General features: G+C 44.6%; 1 protein-coding gene across 3 annotated transcripts in view; it reads right to left on the minus strand.

The window, feature by feature from the left end:
* LOC106584380 (neurogenic locus notch homolog protein 2) overlaps positions 1 to 19,775 on the minus strand; it is a 58,201-nt gene that overhangs the window by 16,755 nt on the left and 21,671 nt on the right. For 2 of the 3 annotated variants that reach the window (XM_014169621.2, XM_014169620.2), the window contains exons 3-14: positions 11,488 to 11,753; positions 10,587 to 10,928; positions 5,734 to 5,856; positions 5,332 to 5,565; positions 5,024 to 5,179; positions 4,683 to 4,880; positions 4,486 to 4,599; positions 4,275 to 4,388; positions 3,910 to 4,143; positions 629 to 739; positions 326 to 518; positions 86 to 231 (exon numbers count right to left, since the gene is read on the minus strand). In XM_014169621.2, coding sequence (XP_014025096.1) covers positions 86 to 231; positions 326 to 518; positions 629 to 739; positions 3,910 to 4,143; positions 4,275 to 4,388; positions 4,486 to 4,599; positions 4,683 to 4,880; positions 5,024 to 5,179; positions 5,332 to 5,565; positions 5,734 to 5,856; positions 10,587 to 10,928; positions 11,488 to 11,753 — 2,231 coding nt within the window. The remainder of the gene's footprint in view (positions 1 to 85; positions 232 to 325; positions 519 to 628; positions 740 to 3,909; positions 4,144 to 4,274; positions 4,389 to 4,485; positions 4,600 to 4,682; positions 4,881 to 5,023; positions 5,180 to 5,331; positions 5,566 to 5,733; positions 5,857 to 10,586; positions 10,929 to 11,487; positions 11,754 to 19,775) is intronic. The other variant, XM_014169622.2, reaches the window with a different exon arrangement.

Raw genomic sequence — 19,775 nt, forward strand, 5'->3', positions numbered from 1 at the left:
GAAAAACACATGTATCTGTTAGGTATTGCAGTTTAATGGGATCATCTGTATATTAATAAAGGATAAATGAAACCCTGATTCAGACCTGTGAATCCGGGGCGACACTGGCAAGAGTATCCGTTGAGTCTGTCCACACAGCTGCCGCTGTGCTGGCAGGGGCTGGACTGGCACTCATCCTTCTCCTGGTCACAGTGCTGCCCCACCCAGCCAGAATCACACTCACAGTTGTACCTACATACAGACCAGGGGAGGGGTAGGAATATTATTTTACATGAAGTACGTAACTCAAGAAAAAGATAGAGCGATAAGGTGAGGAGAAGCGTACCCGCTCTGCTGCTCTACACAGTCTCCGTGTACACAGGGCTGGGGGGCACAGTGGTCGGTGCCAGAGTGGCACAAGGGGCCGTGGGTGCCAGGGGGACACTGGCAGATGAAGCCGTTTACCTTGTCCACACACGTACCCCCACTCATACACGGGCTGGAATTACACTCATGGATGTCCACGTCACATTTTGCACCTGTGAGAGAAGGAATTCAGAAAGTTCATTCATTCACTGGGGAAAAAAATCAGGTTGTCATTAACATGGAAATGCATCTGAATAGTTGAGAGGGAGGAGTGTGTGTTAACCTGTGTATCCTGGAGCACAGACACACTTGTACTCGTTGATCCCGTCCTGGCACTCTCCATATTCACAGGGGTTACTGGCACAGTCGTCAACATTGAACTCACAGTTCACCCCTGAGAAGAAAACCAGAAGACAAACCATTTAGTCTTGAGTCTAATGTAAGAAAGGAAGGATGCATTTTGAAGTTACTTGAACAGGCTCTCCATAACACAAGGTAAATGCAGTTCCAATGGCCTCCAACAGGGGGAGCTGTGGACTAGCTGATAGTGCTTAACAGGTGTGTTCCAAAGAGAGCTGAGTGAGTGAAAGTGTGTGACCTAAGCTAGCCAACTGGCTGGCTGACTGACTGGCTGTATGTGTCTGTCCCGGTCGGTGTGTGTGTGTGTGTGTGTGTGTGTGTGTGTGTGTGTGTACAGCACCAGTGCTCTGGCCGCACTAATCCCCCCCAGGCCACGGCAGCGTGCTGGGCACAGCAGGACAGAGCTCGGCCGACCCTTATGACCGTTCCACTCCTGTCTGAGTGCATTGAGCTGAGAGCTGCAGGAAGCCCCTTCCACACCACAGAACACAACAGAACTGAGTAGGAACTGCTGGTGTTTCAGGTTCAGAGCAGCACAGCACAGAGCTTTTGGGCTGAGAGCACCTTGTGAGCAGCAGTGTAAGTTGGGGCTACATGACACCAATGAAGTCATGGTCTACTAAAGTTTACAAACTATAGTTTGGTCAAGACCAGAGTTTTACACATAAGTGTTTTCCCTGTGATTTTTTCAGCAGCTGTGGCTAAGGTAGTGGGGTCGGGGATACCCCACCAGGAGATTTGTTTTGGTAGAATGACTGCGAGGCCACTTCTGGTGACTATTTAAAAGGACATTCTACTCCAAAACGTATTTACATTTTAGTCATTTAGCAGACGCTCTTATCCAGAGCGACTTACAGTAGTGAATGCATACATTTCATGCATTTTTGTACTGGCCCCCCGTGGGAATCGAACCCACAACCCTGGCGTTGCACACACCATGCTCTACCAACTGAGCCACAGGGACAGCCACAGTATGAACTTAAAGTTGTGCTCTGCTGCTCCTCTCATCCTTCTTTGTGCTCTTGCTCTACCTCAGGGGTGTCACACTCATTTTGCAACACGGGCCACATTCGGTATTCACTGAGGTCCGGAGGGCCGCAAAAAAAAATGGTCCTCTATCCAAGAGGTCTTCAACCTTTTCTTGCCCAGGGAACCCTCCCAGGCAAACCGGCGACCTAGGGAACCCCATCATAGAATACGTTTTAACAGGTCTTTTCTTATCATCAGGTATAATGGATAATGGAAAGGAGAAGTGATCAACATTTAAAAATGTATAGATTTGGTAGATTGTTTTAATGTCCATACATAATTGGAAGAGGAAGTGTAAACTAACACAGCCAATAAGATAGAAAGGTAACTCCAAACACGTTTTCACTAAGATCAGCTATTTAGCTGGTTAATCAAAGGTTAGACATACATTTTTGCCAACACATGGCTAAGTCAAGAGAGCTAACCAGCAGCGCTTGTTGCAAAAGCAGTGTTCTAAAATGTTATTTGTCATATGCGCCTAATACATTGGGTGTAGACTTTACTCCAGTGATCCAGTCAAATACTCCAGTGAATGTAATTTGTTGAGAAATAAAGTAATTAGAAATAAAATTAATCTCTTTTCTACTGTATGTAATTACATTTGTTTTTCTATTGTTGCTAGCGATATTTATAAAACATTTTAAATAAACACGTTTTTCACAACAACAAAAACAATGTAATTTTTTTAATGCAGACCCCCATGCAATGCAGACCGCCGGTTGAATACACCTGCTCTATGCATCACTTTTGGCATTTTTGACGCTCCCTGACTGTCTAGCTTTTGTTTCGATGACTGTTAGCGAACAGGTCAGAGTGAAGGAACTATAAATGTAAGTACACTACATGACCAAAAGTATGTGGACACCTGCTCGTTGAACATCTCATTCCAAAATCATGGGCATTAATATGGAGTTGGTCCTCCCTTTAGCTGCTTAAACAGCCTCCACTCTTCTGGGAAGGCTTTCCACTAGATGTTGGAACATTGCTGCAGGGACTTGCTTCCATTCAGCCACAAGAGCATTAGTGAGGTCGGGCACTGATGTTGGGAGATTAGGCCTGGCTCGCAGTCGGCATTCCAATTCAGCCCAAAGGTGTTGGATGGGGTTGAGGTTAGGGCTCTGTGCTAGCCAATCAAGTTCTTCCACACCGATCTCAACAAACCATTTCTGTATAGACCTCGCTTTGTGCATGGGAGCATTGTCATGCTGAAACAGGAAAGGGCCTTCCCCAAACTGTAGCCCCAAAGTTGGAAGCACAGAATCGTCTACAATGTCATTGTATGCTATAGCGTTAAGATGCCCCTTCACCGGAACTAAGCCCGAACCATGTAAAACAGCCATTATTCCTCCTCCACCAAACTTTACAGTTGGCACTATACATTCAGGCAGGTAGCATTCTCCTGGAGTCCGCCAAACCCAGATTTGTCCATCGAACTGCCAGATGGTGAAGCGTGATTCATCACTCCAGACAAAATGTTTCCACTGCTCCAGAGTCCAATGGCGGCGAGCTTTACACCACTCCGGCCGACGCTTGGCATTGTGATCTTAGGCAAGTGTGCGGCTGTGCGGCCATGGAAACCCATTTCATGAAACTCCTGACGAACAGTTCTTATGCTGACGTTGCAGTTTGGAACTCGGTTGTGAGTGTTCCAACCGAGGACAGACAATTTTTACGTGAGCTTGTGTAGCCTACCACTTCGCAGTTGAGCAGTTGTTGCTCCTAGACGTTTCCACTTCACAATAACAGCACCGGGGCAGCTCTAGCAGGGCAAAAATTTGATGAGCTGACTTGTTGGGAAGGTGGCATCCTATAACATGCCACATTGAAAGTCACTGAGCTCTTCAATAAGGCCATTTTTGTACCAATGTTTGTCTATGGAGATGGCATAGCTGTGTGCTCGATTTTATACACCTGTCAGCAACGGGTGTCACTGAAATAGCCTAATCCACTAATTTTAATGGGTGTCCACATACTTTTGTATATAGTCATTTCAATGCCATTCGAGATCGTTTTCCCCCTATTATTTTACTTCATATTTTTGGGAGAGGCAATGGTTTAGCAGATGTAAGTTTATTTTTCTGTTTGTCCAAACATTCTCTTGTTGTTTTCCTCTTATTACAAAGTTTTTGTTCAATAAAATGAGAAATATTCAACCCATTTTCTGTCTCTGCTCACCCGAGGTGCCAGGCAGACAGTTGCACTGGTACTTGTTGACCAGGTCGATGCAGCGTCCACGGTTCTGGCAGGGGTTGCTGTGGCACTCCATGACCTGGACGTTGCAGATAGAGCCGGTGTAGCCCGGGTCACAGTCACAGGAGAAGGTGGCGATGCCGTCACGACAAACCCCGTGGTGACAGGGCTCTGGGTCACAGTCATCTATGTTCTCCTTACACAGCGGCCCCGAGAAGCCTGGCGAGAGAAACCAAACATTGAGTAACAGTTAAAGATTCCCTGTATTAATGCTTTAGTTTAGACATCATGTTTAAAAATGCGAGAAAGGTACGTTAATTAAAGTTGAGATAGTGAAGGCTGTCTAGTACCTTCAGCACATTCACACTCGTAGCCGTTGGGACGGTCGATACACTTGGCCCCGTTGAGACACGGTGTGCTGGAACACTCGTCAATGTCGATCTGACACATCTCCCCACTGAATCCTAAAGGCCAGGGACGAAACCCAGCTTCAAATACTGTAGATACAAACCTTCTGAAACACTATGACAAATGAATTTGATTAGAAAAAAGCAGACGAACCTAGAGGGCACTGGCAGACGTAGCGTTTGACTTGATCCAGACAGGTCCCTTGGTTCAGACATGGAGAGCTAGCACACTCGTTGATGTCAATCTCACAGTGTGTTCCCTCAAATCCTGGAAACAGAGAGCGAATATTTCACAACAGTACTGTGTGTGTGTAATTAGAAAGAGATTTGGGAATCACTGATCACACACACCTTCCATACAGATGCAGCTGTAGTCTCCTATGCGGTCCAGACAGGTGCCGTCATTCTGGCAGGGGCTGGACGCACACTCATTGATGTCTGTCTCACAGCGCGGCCCATCATAACCTCTCGCACAGTTACATGTGAACGAGCCATCTGTGTTCACACACGATCCTCCATGCTCACAGGGGTTTGGACCTGAGGGGAAGCCTGAGAGAGGTTAGATACACAGAACTATAAAGGAGTAACGAAAGTACCAAAGGGAAAGGAAGGATTTTTCTTAAAGAATAGTCTGTATAGTCAAATTACAAAAGCACTCTAGGTATCATGTGTTCTGATCTGTCCCTCCTCACCTATGATGCACTCGTTGACGTCGTCATTGCAGGTGCTTCCTATGTAGCCTGGGGCACAGTTGCAGTTGAACATGCCGTTGATGGGGTTGGTGTCGCACTGCGCCCCGTCCCGGCACGGGCTACTAATGCAGGCATCGTTCACGTGGCAGAGCAAACCTGGTAGGGAATACTCAACAGTCAGCCTGTGTGTTTTCTGTGCTTATTAGATACCCCTTGGGGATTAATACACTCCGTTTCAATTTATCCATCAGTCTGTCCATAAGAGATGTCTGTATATATCTATAGTATAGACAGGCTTTGTCCCACACCTGTTTTTCCATAGGGGCAGACACAAAGGAAGGATGCCACACGGTCAATACAGGTGGAGCCCTTGGTGCAGGCAGCCGTAGCACAGTCATCTATGTTCTCAGAGCAGTCCAGGCCACTCCAGCCATTGACACATACACAGGTGTAGCTGCCCTGGATGTTGCTACAGGTCCCCCCGTTCTGACATGTGTTGGGCTGCAGGCGACACTCATCCACATCCTCAGTACAGAACTGACCTGTAGGGGGAAAACAGTTGGACATTCGAGAAGAAAAAACTCCCCCAATTTGGACACAGAGAGAAACCACAGACAAACCAAAAAACACAGACCCTGAACGAAAAACTGAAACAAAGAAGAAAAGCCAACCAGACAGACACAAAACCACGGACTATTCTTTATCCTTACCAGTCCATTCTGGGGGGCATTGGCAGTTGTAAGTATTGACACCGTCCATGCAGGTCCCTCCATTTCGGCATTGATGGTCGGGGCAGTCGTCAATGTTGTTCTCACAGTTAGTACCATTGAAGCCTGCCATGAGAGAGACAAAGACAGATATGATACTTAGGCTAATTACACTACATGAAAGCCTGCACTATAGGCCTACCTCTCGCCAATCGGATGGCTCAGATTACCGTGTCTGCAGTAAAGTAGCAGGCAGAAGAAATCTACAGCAAAGTTGATACTGTGAGATTTCAAAATGTTTAAAACCATAACTAGAGAAAGAGTGTCAACGAATACAGCAAAGAGCTGCTGTTTTTATAACTTCATGTTTAAGTTCTTACTCAGCACTGTCAACTAGAGGTGGACCGATTAATTAGGGCTGATTTCAAGTTTTCATAACAAATCGGTAATCGGCATTTTTGGACGCCGATTATGGCCGATTACACTGCACTCCGCGAGGAGACTGCGTGGCAGGCTGACCACCTGTTACCCGAGCGCAGCAAGGTAAGTTGCTAGCTAGCATTAAACTTATCTTGTAAAAAACAATCATTCTTCACATAATCACTAGTTATCTACAAATGGTTGATGATATACTAGTTTAACAAGCTTGTCCTGCGTTGCAAATAATCAATGCGGTGCCTGTTAATTTATCATCGAATCACAGCCTTCTTCGCCAAACGGGTGATGATTTAACAAGCGCATTCGCAACAAAAAGCACGGCCGTTGCACCAATGTACCTAACCATAAACATCAATGCCTTTCTTAAAAACAATACACAAGTATATTTTTTTATGCCTGCATATTTTGTTAAAAGAAATTCATGTTAGCGGGCAATATTAACTAGGGAAATTGTGTCACTTCTCTTGCGTTCTGTGCAAGCAGAGTCGGGGTACATGCAGCAGTTTGGGCCGCCTGGCTCGTTGCGAACTGTGTGAAGACCATTTCTTCCTAATAAAGACCGTAATTAAATTTGCCAGAATTTTAGGGATGCCCCCTGTTCGATAAAATACGGAACGGTTCCATACTTCACTGAAAGAATAAACATTTTGTTTTCGAAATGATAGTTTCCGGATTTGACCATATTAATGACCTAAGGCTCGTATTTCTGTGTGTTTATTATATTATAATTAAGTCTATGATTTGATATTTGAGAGTGCAGTCTGACTGAGCGGTGGTAGGCAGCAGCAGGCTCGTAAGTTCTCATTCAAACAGCACTTTACTGCATTTGCCAGCAGCTCTTCGCAATGCTTGAAGCACAGCGCTGTTTATGACTTCAAGCCTATCAACTCCTGAGATTAAGCTGGCAATACTATAGTGCCTATAAGAACATCCAATAGTCAAAGGTATATGAAATACAAATAGTATAGAGAGAAATAGTCCTGTAATAACTACAACCTAAAACTTGTTCTGAGCAAGGAACTTAAACGTTAGCTTTTTTACATGGCACATATTGCACTTTTACTTTCTTCTCCAACACTGTGTTTTTGCATTTTTTAACCAAATTGAACATGTTTCATTATTTATGAGATTAAATTGATTTCATTTATGTATTATATTAAGTTAATATAAAAGTGTTCATTCAGTATTGTTGTAATTGTCATTATATATATAAAAATAATTGGCCGGTTTATCGGTATCGTCTTTTTTTGGTCCTCCAATAATGGGTATCGGCGGTAAAAATCATAATCGCTCGACCTCTACTGTCAACACTTTGTATTCAACACTTTTATAAGCCATAAAATGCACGTTCTTCCCATTTCCACTCAGCGCTACAACAAGCACTGCAGCAGTGAGTAGGAAAGGGTAATCGATAGGCTTGCGTTCTAGTTGTTATTAGCAGCTTGGATCTTTTTTCATCTTTAGGAATATTTCACTTTCTTTGTTCATAGAAGTAACATGAATTTGTGCATGCAGAAATAATGAGGTGCGACTGGAGTTGTCATCATCCGCTGGAAGATGGTGTCCCTTTTTGGTGAGAGTCAGTGGAGGAAAGAGAGGAGACTGACCGACCATCAGATGCAGGCATCATCAGCTCAGTAAAATGAAAAGCCTCAAGTAATACAACAACGTATTTATTACCAGTGTGATCATATAGAATACCTCCTATTTTGAAATATATTTTTTTAAATGGTCCGTACAGGGCAATTCAAGCAAAGCCAGTATGCAGTGATAACATATTGGGCCTATAGCTTACTGCACAAACATCATTGCTACAGAACTGTTTTTAATTTGTTAATGTTGCTTCGGCTTACATTTTTTAAGTCATGTTAAAAACAAATCTGAGCGGTAGATCTAGGCTTGCATTTTGACTCAGAAAGTGATCTTGACTCAGAAAAGGTTGGTAACCACTGTTCTAGAGCTTTCCCTGTTAACCTCTTGGGGCTAGGTGGGACGCTAGCGTGCCACCCGTGGTGCACTCCATCAACAGCAGGTGCATTTCAAGAGCGGCAAATTTGAATCCAAATAAATGTCAAAATTCAAATTTTTCAAAAATACAACTATGTTACACCATTTGAAAGATAAACATCTCCTTAATCTAACCACGTTTTACGATTTCAAAAAGGTTTTACGGCGAAAGCATAAATTTAGAGTATGTTAGGACAGTACATTTACAAGAGTTGTGTGTAATGTTTTGTCAAGTCAAAGACAGGGTCACCAAAACCATAAAACCAGCTAAAATGATGCACTAACCTTTTACAATCTCCATCAGATGACACTCCTAGGACATTATGTTAGACAATGCATGCATTTTTAGTTCTATCAAGTTCATTTTTATATCCAAAAACAGCGTTTTACTATGGCATTGATGTTGAGGAAATCGTTTCCCTCCAATAACCGGCAGTCAAGTCAGCGTCAGAAATTAAATAATTAAAATTAGAAAACATTGTTAAAATATTATATTGTCATTTAAAGAATTATAGATTTACATCTCTTGAACGCAATCAACTTGCCAGATTTAAAAATAACCTTACTGGGAAATCACACTTTGCAATAATCTGAGCACTGCGCCCAGAAAAATACGGCGTTGCGATACAGACTAGACGTCATGTTGGGGAGATCTAAAATCGAAAATACTATGTAAATAATCCATTACCTTTGATTCTCTTCATCAGATGTCACTTCCAGGTATCACAGGTCCATAACGAATGTAGTTTTGTTCAAAAAAGCTCATCATTTATGTCCAAAAATCTCCGTCTCGTTAGCACATGATGTAAGCCAGCCGGACTTCTCGTCATGAACGAGGGGAAAAAATATATTTCCGTTCGTTCAAACATGTCAAACGTTGTATAGCATAAATCATTAGGGCCTTTTTAACCAGAACATGAATAATATTCAAGGTGGACGAATGCATACTCTTTTATAACCTATTGGAACGAGGGTACCCAACATGAAGTAGCGCGCCAGGTGTCTAATGGGACATCACCGTTCCATGGCTCTTGTTCGGTCAGATCTCCCTCCAGAAGACTCAAAACACTTTGTAAAGGCTGGTGACATCTAGTGGAAGCAATAGGAAGTGCCAAAATATTCCTAAACCCCTGTGTTTTTCAATGGGATAGGTTTAAAGTCAATACAACACATCAGGTATCCACTTCCTGTCAGAAAATGTCTCAGGGTTTTGCCTGCCAAATGAGTTCTGTTATACTCACAGACACCATTCAAACAGTTTTGGAAACTTTAGAGTGTTTTCTATCCATATATAATAAGTATATGCATATTCTAGTTACTGGGTAGGATTAGTAACCAGATTAAATCGGGTACATTTTTTTTATCCAGACGTGCAAATGCTGCCCCCTAGACCCAACAGGTTAACACTATCAACGTTTCCCTTTACTGTGGCAATTGTGATCGAATCAGCGTAATTAGTCACTTTTAATGCAACTATCCGAACAAAGCTAAAGCTTGCGCTCAACAGACCTGAAATTTGCCCAGTGCCCAATTTTTTTTTGAGGGAACATTGGTTGGCACTATGCATTCAGGCAGATAGCATTCTCCTGGAATTCTCCGGACTGCCAGATGGTGAAGCATGATTCATCACTCCAGAAAACACGTTTCCACTGCTCCAGAGTCTAATGGTGGCGAGCTTTACACCATTCCAGCCGACGCTTGGCATTGTGCATGGTGATCTTAGACTTGTGTGCAGCTGCTCGGCCATGGAAACCCATTTTATGAAGCTCCCGACAAACAGTTCTTATGCTGACGTTGCTTCCAAAGGAAGTTTGGAACTCCGTAGTGAGTGTTGCAACCGAGGACAGAGGATTTTTACGCGCTCCGGCGCTTCGGGCACTCGGCAGTCCCGTTCTGTGAGGTTGTGTGGCCTGCCACAGACATTTTACAAACTGACTTGTTGGAAAGGTAGCATCCTATGATGGTACCACATTGAAAGTCACTGAGCTCTTCAGTACAGGCCATTCTACTGCCAATGTTTGTCTATGGAGATTGCATGGCGGTGTGCTCGATTTTATACACCTGTCAGCAACGGGTGAATCCACAAATTTGAAAGGGTCTCCACATACTTTTGTATATATAGTGTATTTCACTACTATCAGTCTTGCTGGCAATCTCTGTCATATAATGTATAATTTACATAGTGATGACAAGTTATATTGTAAACAGATAACATGGGCTAGGGTTGACAGTTGATTGTTGTGCCCACAAAGCGCCATTGGGAACAGTAGGGATTTAATACATAGTGTCTAGTATTATAGCGCCAGTAGGATTCTAGTGCTTGGACCTCAAACATTGATTGCATCAAGCTGCATTCATACAGGCCTCACTAGGCCTTTCTCCATCTTTCTTTCTTTCCCTCTCTCTCTTACCTGGCAGGCAGTGGCACCAGTAGCTGGTCTCAGAGGTTGGGCGACACGTGCCCCCGTTGAGGCAGGGCGAGGGGGAGCAGGGGATGTAGGGGGTCTCACATTGGCGGCCAGTGAATCCGGGGGCGCAGTTACACCTGTAGGAGCCGGGGGTGTTGACACACCGCCCTTGGTTCTGACACACCGGGGCAGAGGCAGCACACTCGTCAGTGTCGTTGAGGCAGCGAGGACCCAAGTAACCTGGAGGACAGGTACAGCCGAACTTGCCCCCAGGCGGAGAGCTGCAGGTGCCTCCATTAGCACAGGGTCCTGACAGACAGCTGTCCTCACGATTACAGCGCATGCCTGGACACACAGGGAGAGAGGCAGTGGAAAAAGAGATGAGTGGGCCGAGGTTATATAACAGAGAAATAGGGGAAACAGTGGGGAGGGGGATACCTAGTCAGTTGCTCAACTGAATGAATTCAACCGAAATGTGTCTTCCGCATTTAACCCAACCCCTCTAAATCAGAGGTGTGGGGGGCTGCCTTAATCGACATCCACGTCATCGGTGCCTGGGGAGCAGTTGTTGTTGGAGTTTAACCGTCTTGCTCAAGGGCAGAACGGCAGATTGTTCCACCTTGCCAGCTCAGGGATTCAAACCAGCGACTTTTCGGTCACTGGCCAAACGCTCTTAACCGCTAGGCTACAGTGCCTCATGTCCTTGGTTACTTATCATGGCCACAACATACAAAACAGACTTCTGATCAATGCAAAAGCTAAGGACTGTCCTGAATACATGCACCAAACAAATGATGACATAGTAGAAAGAATGGATTTGAACTAGTGAACTGCACAGCACTTAGCACTTATCAAGAGCGCTTGTACAGTATTAAGCAACAGTTTGAGTCAAAGAGAAGCTGACCTGTCCATCCGTGGGCACACTGGCACTTGTACTTGTCGAGGGAGAGCAGGGTGCAGACTCCTTGGTTGGCACATGGGTTGTTGGGGTAGCAGGTGGAGTTCTGGGGGGTCTGGCAGTGCTGCCCGGTGTAGCCCAGGGGACAGGAGCAGGTAGGGCTGCCCGGGATGCCCGACACAGCCACAGAGCAATTCCCCCCATTCAGACAGTAACCAGGGTGACACGGGTCTTTGTGATGGCAGTAATCACCCAGGAAACCTGCGGCACACCTGTGGACAAAGGACAACAGAAGTTGTCTCATCAATACATCACAGACAGGACATTATCAGCTATAGAAACCTACAGAACAAACACTATAGATCAAAGAGGAACCAGGAGCAGCAATAGTGGACAACCATGCAATGATTACATCAAGCTTGTGACTCTGCAAACTTGTTTGATGCATTTGCCGTTTGTTTTAGTTGTGTTTCAGATTATTTTGTGCGGGGTAAAGATTGACAGCAAGGTCAAGTTCTCAAAATATTTAAAAGCAGAAGGATGCGACGAGGTGGTGTTAGATGGAAGTGGCAATTTACCACAGGTGGACTCCAATCAAGTTGTAGAAACATCAAGGACGATCAATGGAAACAGGATGCACCGGAGCGCAATTTTGAGTCTCAGCAAAATGGGGGACTATGTTCAAAAAGTGCTGTAATTTGTAAACTTTACCCTCAAATTAAAGCTGACAGTCTGCACTTTAGCCTCCTAGTCATATTTCAAATCCAACGTGCTTGAGTACAGAGCCAAAACAACAATAAAATTGTCACTGCCCCAATACCTCTGGAGCTCACTAAGTCAGAGAGGGTATGTGGGATAACGTAATGAATACAGGGAAAAATACTACACTGAACAAAAATAAAGGCAACATGCAACAATTTCAAAGATTGAGGTACAGTTCATTTAAGAAAATCACTCAACTGAAATAAATTCATAAGGCCCTAATCTATGGATTTCACATGACTGGGAATACAGATATCAATCTGTTGGTCACAGATACTGTACCTTAAAAAAAGTAAGGGTGTGGATCAGAAAACCAGTCAGTATCTGGTGTGACCACCCTTTCTTTCCCTCATGCAGCGCAAGATCTCCTTCGCATAGAGTTGATCAGGCTGTTGATTGTGGCCTGTGGAATGTTGTCCAACTCCTCTTCAATGGCTGTGCAAAGTTGCTGGATATTGGCGGGAACTGGAACACGCTGTCGTACACGTCGATCCAGAGCATCCCAAACATGCTCAATGGGTATCAGGTGAATATACATATCAGGTGAATATACAGGCCATGGAAGAACTGGGACATTTTCAGCTTCCAGGAATTGTGTACAGAGCCTTGAGACATGGGTCCGTGCAATATCATGCTGAAACATGAGGTGACAGCGGCAAAGGAATGGGACAACAACGGGCCTCAGGATCTCGTCACTGTATTTCTGTGCATTCAAATTGCCATAGATAAAATGCAATTGTGTTTGTTTTCCATATCTAATGCCTGCCCATACCATAACCCCACCATCTGCCCAGTACAGTTGAAACCAGGATTCATCTGTGAAGTGCACATTTCTCCAGCGCGCCAGCATTGGTGAGCAAGAAGCCAGATGTGGAGGTCCTGGGCTGGCGTGGTTACACGTGGTCTGTTTGTGTAAGGCCCGTTGGAAATACTGCCAAATTCTAAAACGACATTGCTTATGGTAGAGAATTTAACATTCAATTCTCTGGCAACAGTTCTCGTTGACATTCCTGCAGTCAGCATGACAATTGCACAATCCCTCAACACTTGAGACATCTGTGGCATTGTGTTGTGACAAAACTGTACATTTGAGTGGCCTTTTGTTGTCCCCAGCACAAGGTGCACCTGAGAGAAATACGTTTTTTTGTACGTATGGAACATTTCTGGGATCTTTTATTTCAGCTCATGAAACATGGGACCAACACTTTACATGTTGCGTTTTTATTTTTGTTCAGAATAGTTGGACTAGTCATGTTCATGTCACTGGAGCTACTGTAAATCATTTGAATAGAGCTGAGCAAGGGAAAGGGTGACAGCAAGGTCAAGTTTTTTTTTTTTTAAAGCAGAAGGATGCAGCGATGTGGTGTAAGATGGAAGTTGGCCAAGTGGCAAAAACAAAAAACAATCATATGTGAAGTTGCAAATACTTGTAAACATAAAAACAAGGACGTAAGGCCAGCTCACCATCGCTAGATAGTGAGTTTAGTGTGTGTGTGTGTGTGTGTGTGTGTGTGAGAAGTCACAAGACATAGAGAGAAGAACAGAGAAAGAAATGCCCTGTGTAAAGTGATTTAACGACATGACTAACAGCAGAGTGGGAATTACAATATTGCACAAAAGGACAAATGAAAACTGCACCATACTTTCACTGTCTCTTCACTTCTTGACATGACCCTCTCAGTTTGACATTGTCATTTTGTACTGAGTCAGCTCGAAGTCTGTGTATATTGTATTTTGTATTGTCTATTTTCTTAAGTTCTGTCTGCTGGTTGTGGTCACAGACCGATTGAGGTTGAAGCATGATCAGTGGTCACGCTGCTCTAGACAGACATGGTCTCAGGGCTCTTTTGCTTCTCAGCACACCGGAGTGTGTGTCTGGCACACTGCCAACACACTGTCAAGAGACTCTCAGCCAGAGTAAACTGCTGACTATCAGATATAGGTCTTCACATCTACCTCCCTGAAGGGGCTCAGCGCAGGCGGCTGGTGACATCTTAATTGGGGAGGACAGGCTCATAGTAATGGCTGGAACGGAATAAATTCCATTCACTGACACACGTCCCCCCTCCCTCCCACACTTCCTTTTCTCAAAAAGGAATACATTTTTATTTCACAGATCATTGAATGACAAACATGTAAGAGCACAGTAAAACGGGAATAATTATAATCTTTTGAAATGGAGATGGGAATAATTTTTAAATGTAGTCTCACATGTACTATATATATATTCTGCACTACACCCAAACACAGCTTGAAAATATTAGGTTGAGAGAGCATGGGAAACTCTGACTGTCATGATTCATGACAGTGAGAATTCCAGAGTAGATCGATTGAAAGTGTATAAGTGTAACCCTAATATTTATCACACAGTCCCAGGCTTCAGAGGATTCACATACCTGTTTTAACATGCTTGTTTCACACATACACAACCTTAAAAAACAGATCTTCAAAGAGCTGTAACACAGACCTCCTCACCTCTCGCCGATTGGACACGCTCCACAGGCATGACTAGGCTACTTCCCTATAATACCTTCTCATCCCTCAATCCCTCCCTTGTCTCCTCTCCGTCTCAGCACTCCTCTCCTCGTCTTTGGTTACACTATGCCCTCACCCCACCCAAATACACACACAACTAAGCACAGCCTGTCAATGATATCACAACAATACTGCTACCCTGGGAATTCACACTCCCCTCTACTCTACGCCAAGGCAACCTCTCAACCCTCTGAAAGAATCATGACACGGCCCCTGACATAGATCACTTTAGCAGCCTGTCAAATAAAGCTGACCATGTCCATGTAGGTAATCGTTTTATATTTCAGAAGACCTATAATGTATGAGTAAAGGGGAACATGATATTTAACAAAAAATAAAATCTCTCTGGAATTCAACTGTGTTGAAAGAAAAGATGATATAAGTTTGATTTCATTTAATTGGGTTTATCATTTCTGTATCATTTCTATTTCTGTTGACAGAAAGAAATGTCTTGTCCTTCAGCTTTGTATGCTGTATTTAATATAATATTGCCCCCTAACCAAAATCCCCCTACAGCTAAAGAACAAGGCTGTGAATGACACACAGCATTATTTTTCGCAGGAAGTTTCTAGGTGAAAACAGGAGAGGACCTAATATGACTTCGTCAACCATTTTGAAAAGAAGGTCGATGACATCCGATCCTTGTTTGTTAAGTCAAACGACACCGCTGGTCCTGCTCACACAGCCCTACCCTGTGCTTTGACCTCTTTCTCCCCTCTATCTCCAGATGAAATCTCGCGTCTTGTGACGGCCGGCCGCCCAACAACCTACCCGCTTGACCCTATCCCCTCCTCTCTTCTCCAGACCATTTCCGGAGACCTTCTCCCTTACCTCACCTCGCTCATCAACTCATCCTTGACCTCTGGCTACGTCCCTTCCGTCTTCAAGAGAGCGAGAGTTGCACCCCTTCTGAAAAAACCTACACTCGATCCCTCCGATGTCAACAACTACAGACCAGTATCCCTTCTTTCTTTTCTCTCCAAAACTCTTGAACGTATCGTCCTTGGCCAGCTCTCTTGCCATCTCTCTCAGAATGACCTTCTTGATCCAAATTAGTCAGGTTTCAAGACTGGTCATTCAACTGAGACTGCTCTTCTCTGTGTCACGGAGTCTCTCCGCACTGCTAAAGATAACTCTCTCTCCTCTGCTCTCATCCTTCTAGACCTATCTGCTGCCTTTGATACTGTGAACCACCAGATCCTCCTCTCCACCCTCTCCGAGTTGGGCATCTCCGGCGCGGCCCACGCTTGGATTGCGTCCTACCTGACAGGTAGCTCCTACCAGGTGGCGTGGCGAGAATCTGTCTCCGCACCACGTGCTCTCACCACTGGTGTCCCCCAGGGCTCTGTTCTAGGCCCTCTCCTATTCTCGCTATACACCAAGTCACTTGGCTCCGTCATATCCTCACATGGTCTCTCCAATCATTGCTATGCAGACGACACACAATTCATCTTCTCCTTTCCCCCTTCTGATAACCAGGTGGCGAATCGCATCTCTGCATGTCTGGCAGACATATCAGTGTGGATGACGGATCACCACCTCAAGCTGAACCTCGGCAAGACGGAGCTGCTTTTCCTCCCGGGGAAGGACTGCCCATTCCATGATCTCGCCATCACGGTTGACAACTCCATTGTGTCCTCCTCCCAGAGTGCTAAGAACCTTGGCGTGACCCTGGACAACACCCTGTCGTTCTCCACTAACATCAAGGTGGTGACCCGATCCTGTAGGTTCATGCTCTACAACATTCGCAGAGTACGACCCTGCCTCACACAGGAAGCGGCGCAGGTCCTAATCCAGGTACTTGTCATCTCCCGTCTGGATTACTGCAACTCGCTGTTGGCTGGGTTCCCTGCCTGTGCCATTAACCTGTTAGGGCTAGGGGGCAGCATTGACACGGCTGGATAAAAAACATACCCGATTTAATCTGGTTACCACTCCTACTCAGTAACTAGAATATGCATATACTTATTACATATGGATAGAAAACACCCTAAATTTTCTAAAACTGTTTGAATGGTGTCTGTGAGTATAACAGAACTCAAATGGCAGGTCAAAACCTGAGAGATTCCTTTACAGGAAGTGGCCTGTCTGACCATTTCTGGAACTTCTTTGCCATCTCTATCATTTACTAAGGATCTCTGCTCTAACGTGACACTTCCCACGTCGTCCATAGGCTCTCAGAGCCCGGGAAAAAAGAGAATGTCGTCATTCCAGCCCCAGGCTGAAACACATTATCGCCTTTCTCAAGTGGCCCATCAAGAGACACTAGCTTATGCGCGTGACCCCGACCGCCCCGCCTTTGGGATTTTTTCCTCTGTTTGCCGAAAAGGAGATTCCCTGTCGGAATTTTATCGCTTTTCTACGAGAAAAATGACGTAAAAATTGATTTTAAACAGCGGTTGACATGCTTCGACGTACGGCAATGGAATACTTTGAATTTTATTGTCAGGAATTGCGCCAAGCGCGCGACACTTCTTTACTATTTCGGATAGTGTCTGGAACGCACGAACAAAACGCCGCTATTCGGATATAACGATGGATTATTTTGGACCAAACCAACATTTGTTATTGAAGTAGACGTCCTGGGTGTGCATTCTGACGAAGACAACAAAAGGTAATGACATTTTTATAATAGTAAATATGATTATGGTGAGTGCTAAACTTGCCGGGTGTCTAAATAGCGAGCCCGTGATGCCTGGGTTATGTACTTAGAATATTGCAAAATGTGCTTTCACCAAAAAGCTATTTTAAAATCGGACATATCGAGTGCATAGAGGAGGTCTGTATCTATAATTCTTAAAATAATTGTTATGCTTTTTGTGAACGTTTATCGTGAGTAATTTAGTAAAATGTTAGCGAATTCCCCGTAAGTTTGCGGGGGGTATGCTAGTTCTGAACGTCACATGCTAATGTAAAAAGCTGGTTTTTGATATAAATATGAACTTGATTGAACAAAACATGCATGTATTGTATAACATAATGTCCTAGGGTTGTCATCTGATGAAGATCATCAAAGGTGAGTGCTGCATTTAGCTGTCTTCTGGGTTTTGGTGACATTATATGCTGGCTTGAAAAATGGGTGTCTGATTATTTCTGGCTTGGTACTCTGCTGACATAATCTAATGTTTTGCTTTCGTTGTAAAGCCTTTTTGAAATCGGACAGTGTGGTTAGATTAACGAGAGTCTTATCTTTAAATGGCTGTAAAATAGTCATATGTTTGAGAAATTGAAGTAATAGGATTTTGAAGATTTTGAAAATCGCGCCACAGGATAGCAGTGGCTGTTACGTAGGTGGGACGAATTCGTCCCGCCTAGCCTAGAGAGGTTAAACCCCTACAACTCATCCAGAACGCCGCAGCCCGTCTGGTGTTCAACCTTCCCAAATTCTCTCACGTCACCCCGCTCCTCCGCTCTCTCCACTGGCATCCAGTTGAAGCTCGCATCCGCTACAAGACCATGGTGCTTGCCTACGGAGCCGTGAGGGGAACGGCACCTCCGTACCTTCAGGCTCTGATCAGTCTCTACACCCAAACGAGGGCACTGCGCTCATCCACCTCTGGCCTGCTGGCCTCCCCTACCTCTGGCCTGCTGGCCCCCCTACCTCTGGCCTGCTGGCCCCCCTACCTCTGAGGAAGCACAGTTCCCGCTCAGCCCAGTCAAAACTGTTCGCTGCTCTGGCACCCCTATGGTGGAACAAGCTCCCTCACGACGCCAGGACAGCGGAGTCAATCACCACCTTCCGGAGACACCTGAAACCCCACCTCTTTAAGGAATACCTAGGATAGGATAAAGTAATCCTTCTAACCCCCCCCGCCCGTAAAAGATTTAGATGCACTATTGTAAAGTGGTTGTTCCACTGGATATCATAAGGTGAATGCACCAATTTGTAAGTCGCTCTGGATAAGAGCGTCTGCTAAATGACTTAAATGTTAACAAGACAACAAACTATGTTGGCCTGTGTAGTCTACTCGCTGCAATGTGCTGAAGCATGTTGAAAGAAACTAATAAAACCCATTAACAAAAAAAGAAAATGGGACAAAACAGTGCACAAGGACCTACAGTCAAATACAGTCCAGACTGCTCCTCACCACACAGTAGTCAGTAGTCAGGAAGAACTCAGTGGTTCTGCAGCCAAACTCATCTATAGGATTCTTTGTTATCTCCATGTGGGATTTTTCATTCCCTCCCGCTCAACCTTCTTCCCTGTCCTTCTCTAAGTGCAGTTCACAGCAGCTTTCCTCTCCCTCTCTTCTCGGGGTGTCAGGTTTCTACAGCTGGTTCACATTAGAGAGCCCCGGTCCCATCAATGCACCTCCTCTTCCTCGGCTCTCTGATGGCTGACCTCTCCCTGTCCTGTCAATGTGGGCGTGGGTTAGGGCTTGCCTCTCCAACTCTCTCATGGACCCCCGCCTGCTCACTGATGCCTAAACTCCATCATTGGTACTCTACCCTGCACGTTAGAGACTACTGTCCTATGCAGTGCCGTCGGGAAGTATTCAGGCCCCATTACCTTTTCCACATTTTGTTATGTTACAGCCTTATTCTAAAATTGATCAAATAAAAATCCTCATCAATTTACAAACAATACTCCACAATGATAAAGTGAAAACAGGTTTCGAAATTTTTGCAAATGTACTCAACATAACTGAAATACCTTAAGTATTCAGACCCTTTGCTATGACACTCAAAATTGAGCTCAGGAGCATCCTGTTCCCATTGATCATCTTTGAGATGTTTCTATAACTTGGAGTCCACCTGTGGTAAATTCAATTGACAGTGCATGTCAGAGTAAAAACCAAGAGATCAAAGGAATTGTCAGTAGAGCTCCAATAGACAGGATTGTGTCGAGGCACAAAACTGGGGAAGGGTACCAAAACATTTCTGCAGCATTGAAGGTCATCAAGAATGCAGTGGCCTACATCATTCTTAAATGGAAGAAGTTTGGAACCACCAAGACTCTTCCTAGAATGAGCAATCGGGTCACTCTGACAGAGCTC

This window comes from Salmo salar, chromosome ssa23, assembly GCF_905237065.1.
Source record: "Salmo salar chromosome ssa23, Ssal_v3.1, whole genome shotgun sequence".
In the NCBI taxonomy this organism is placed as follows: domain Eukaryota; kingdom Metazoa; phylum Chordata; class Actinopteri; order Salmoniformes; family Salmonidae; genus Salmo; species Salmo salar.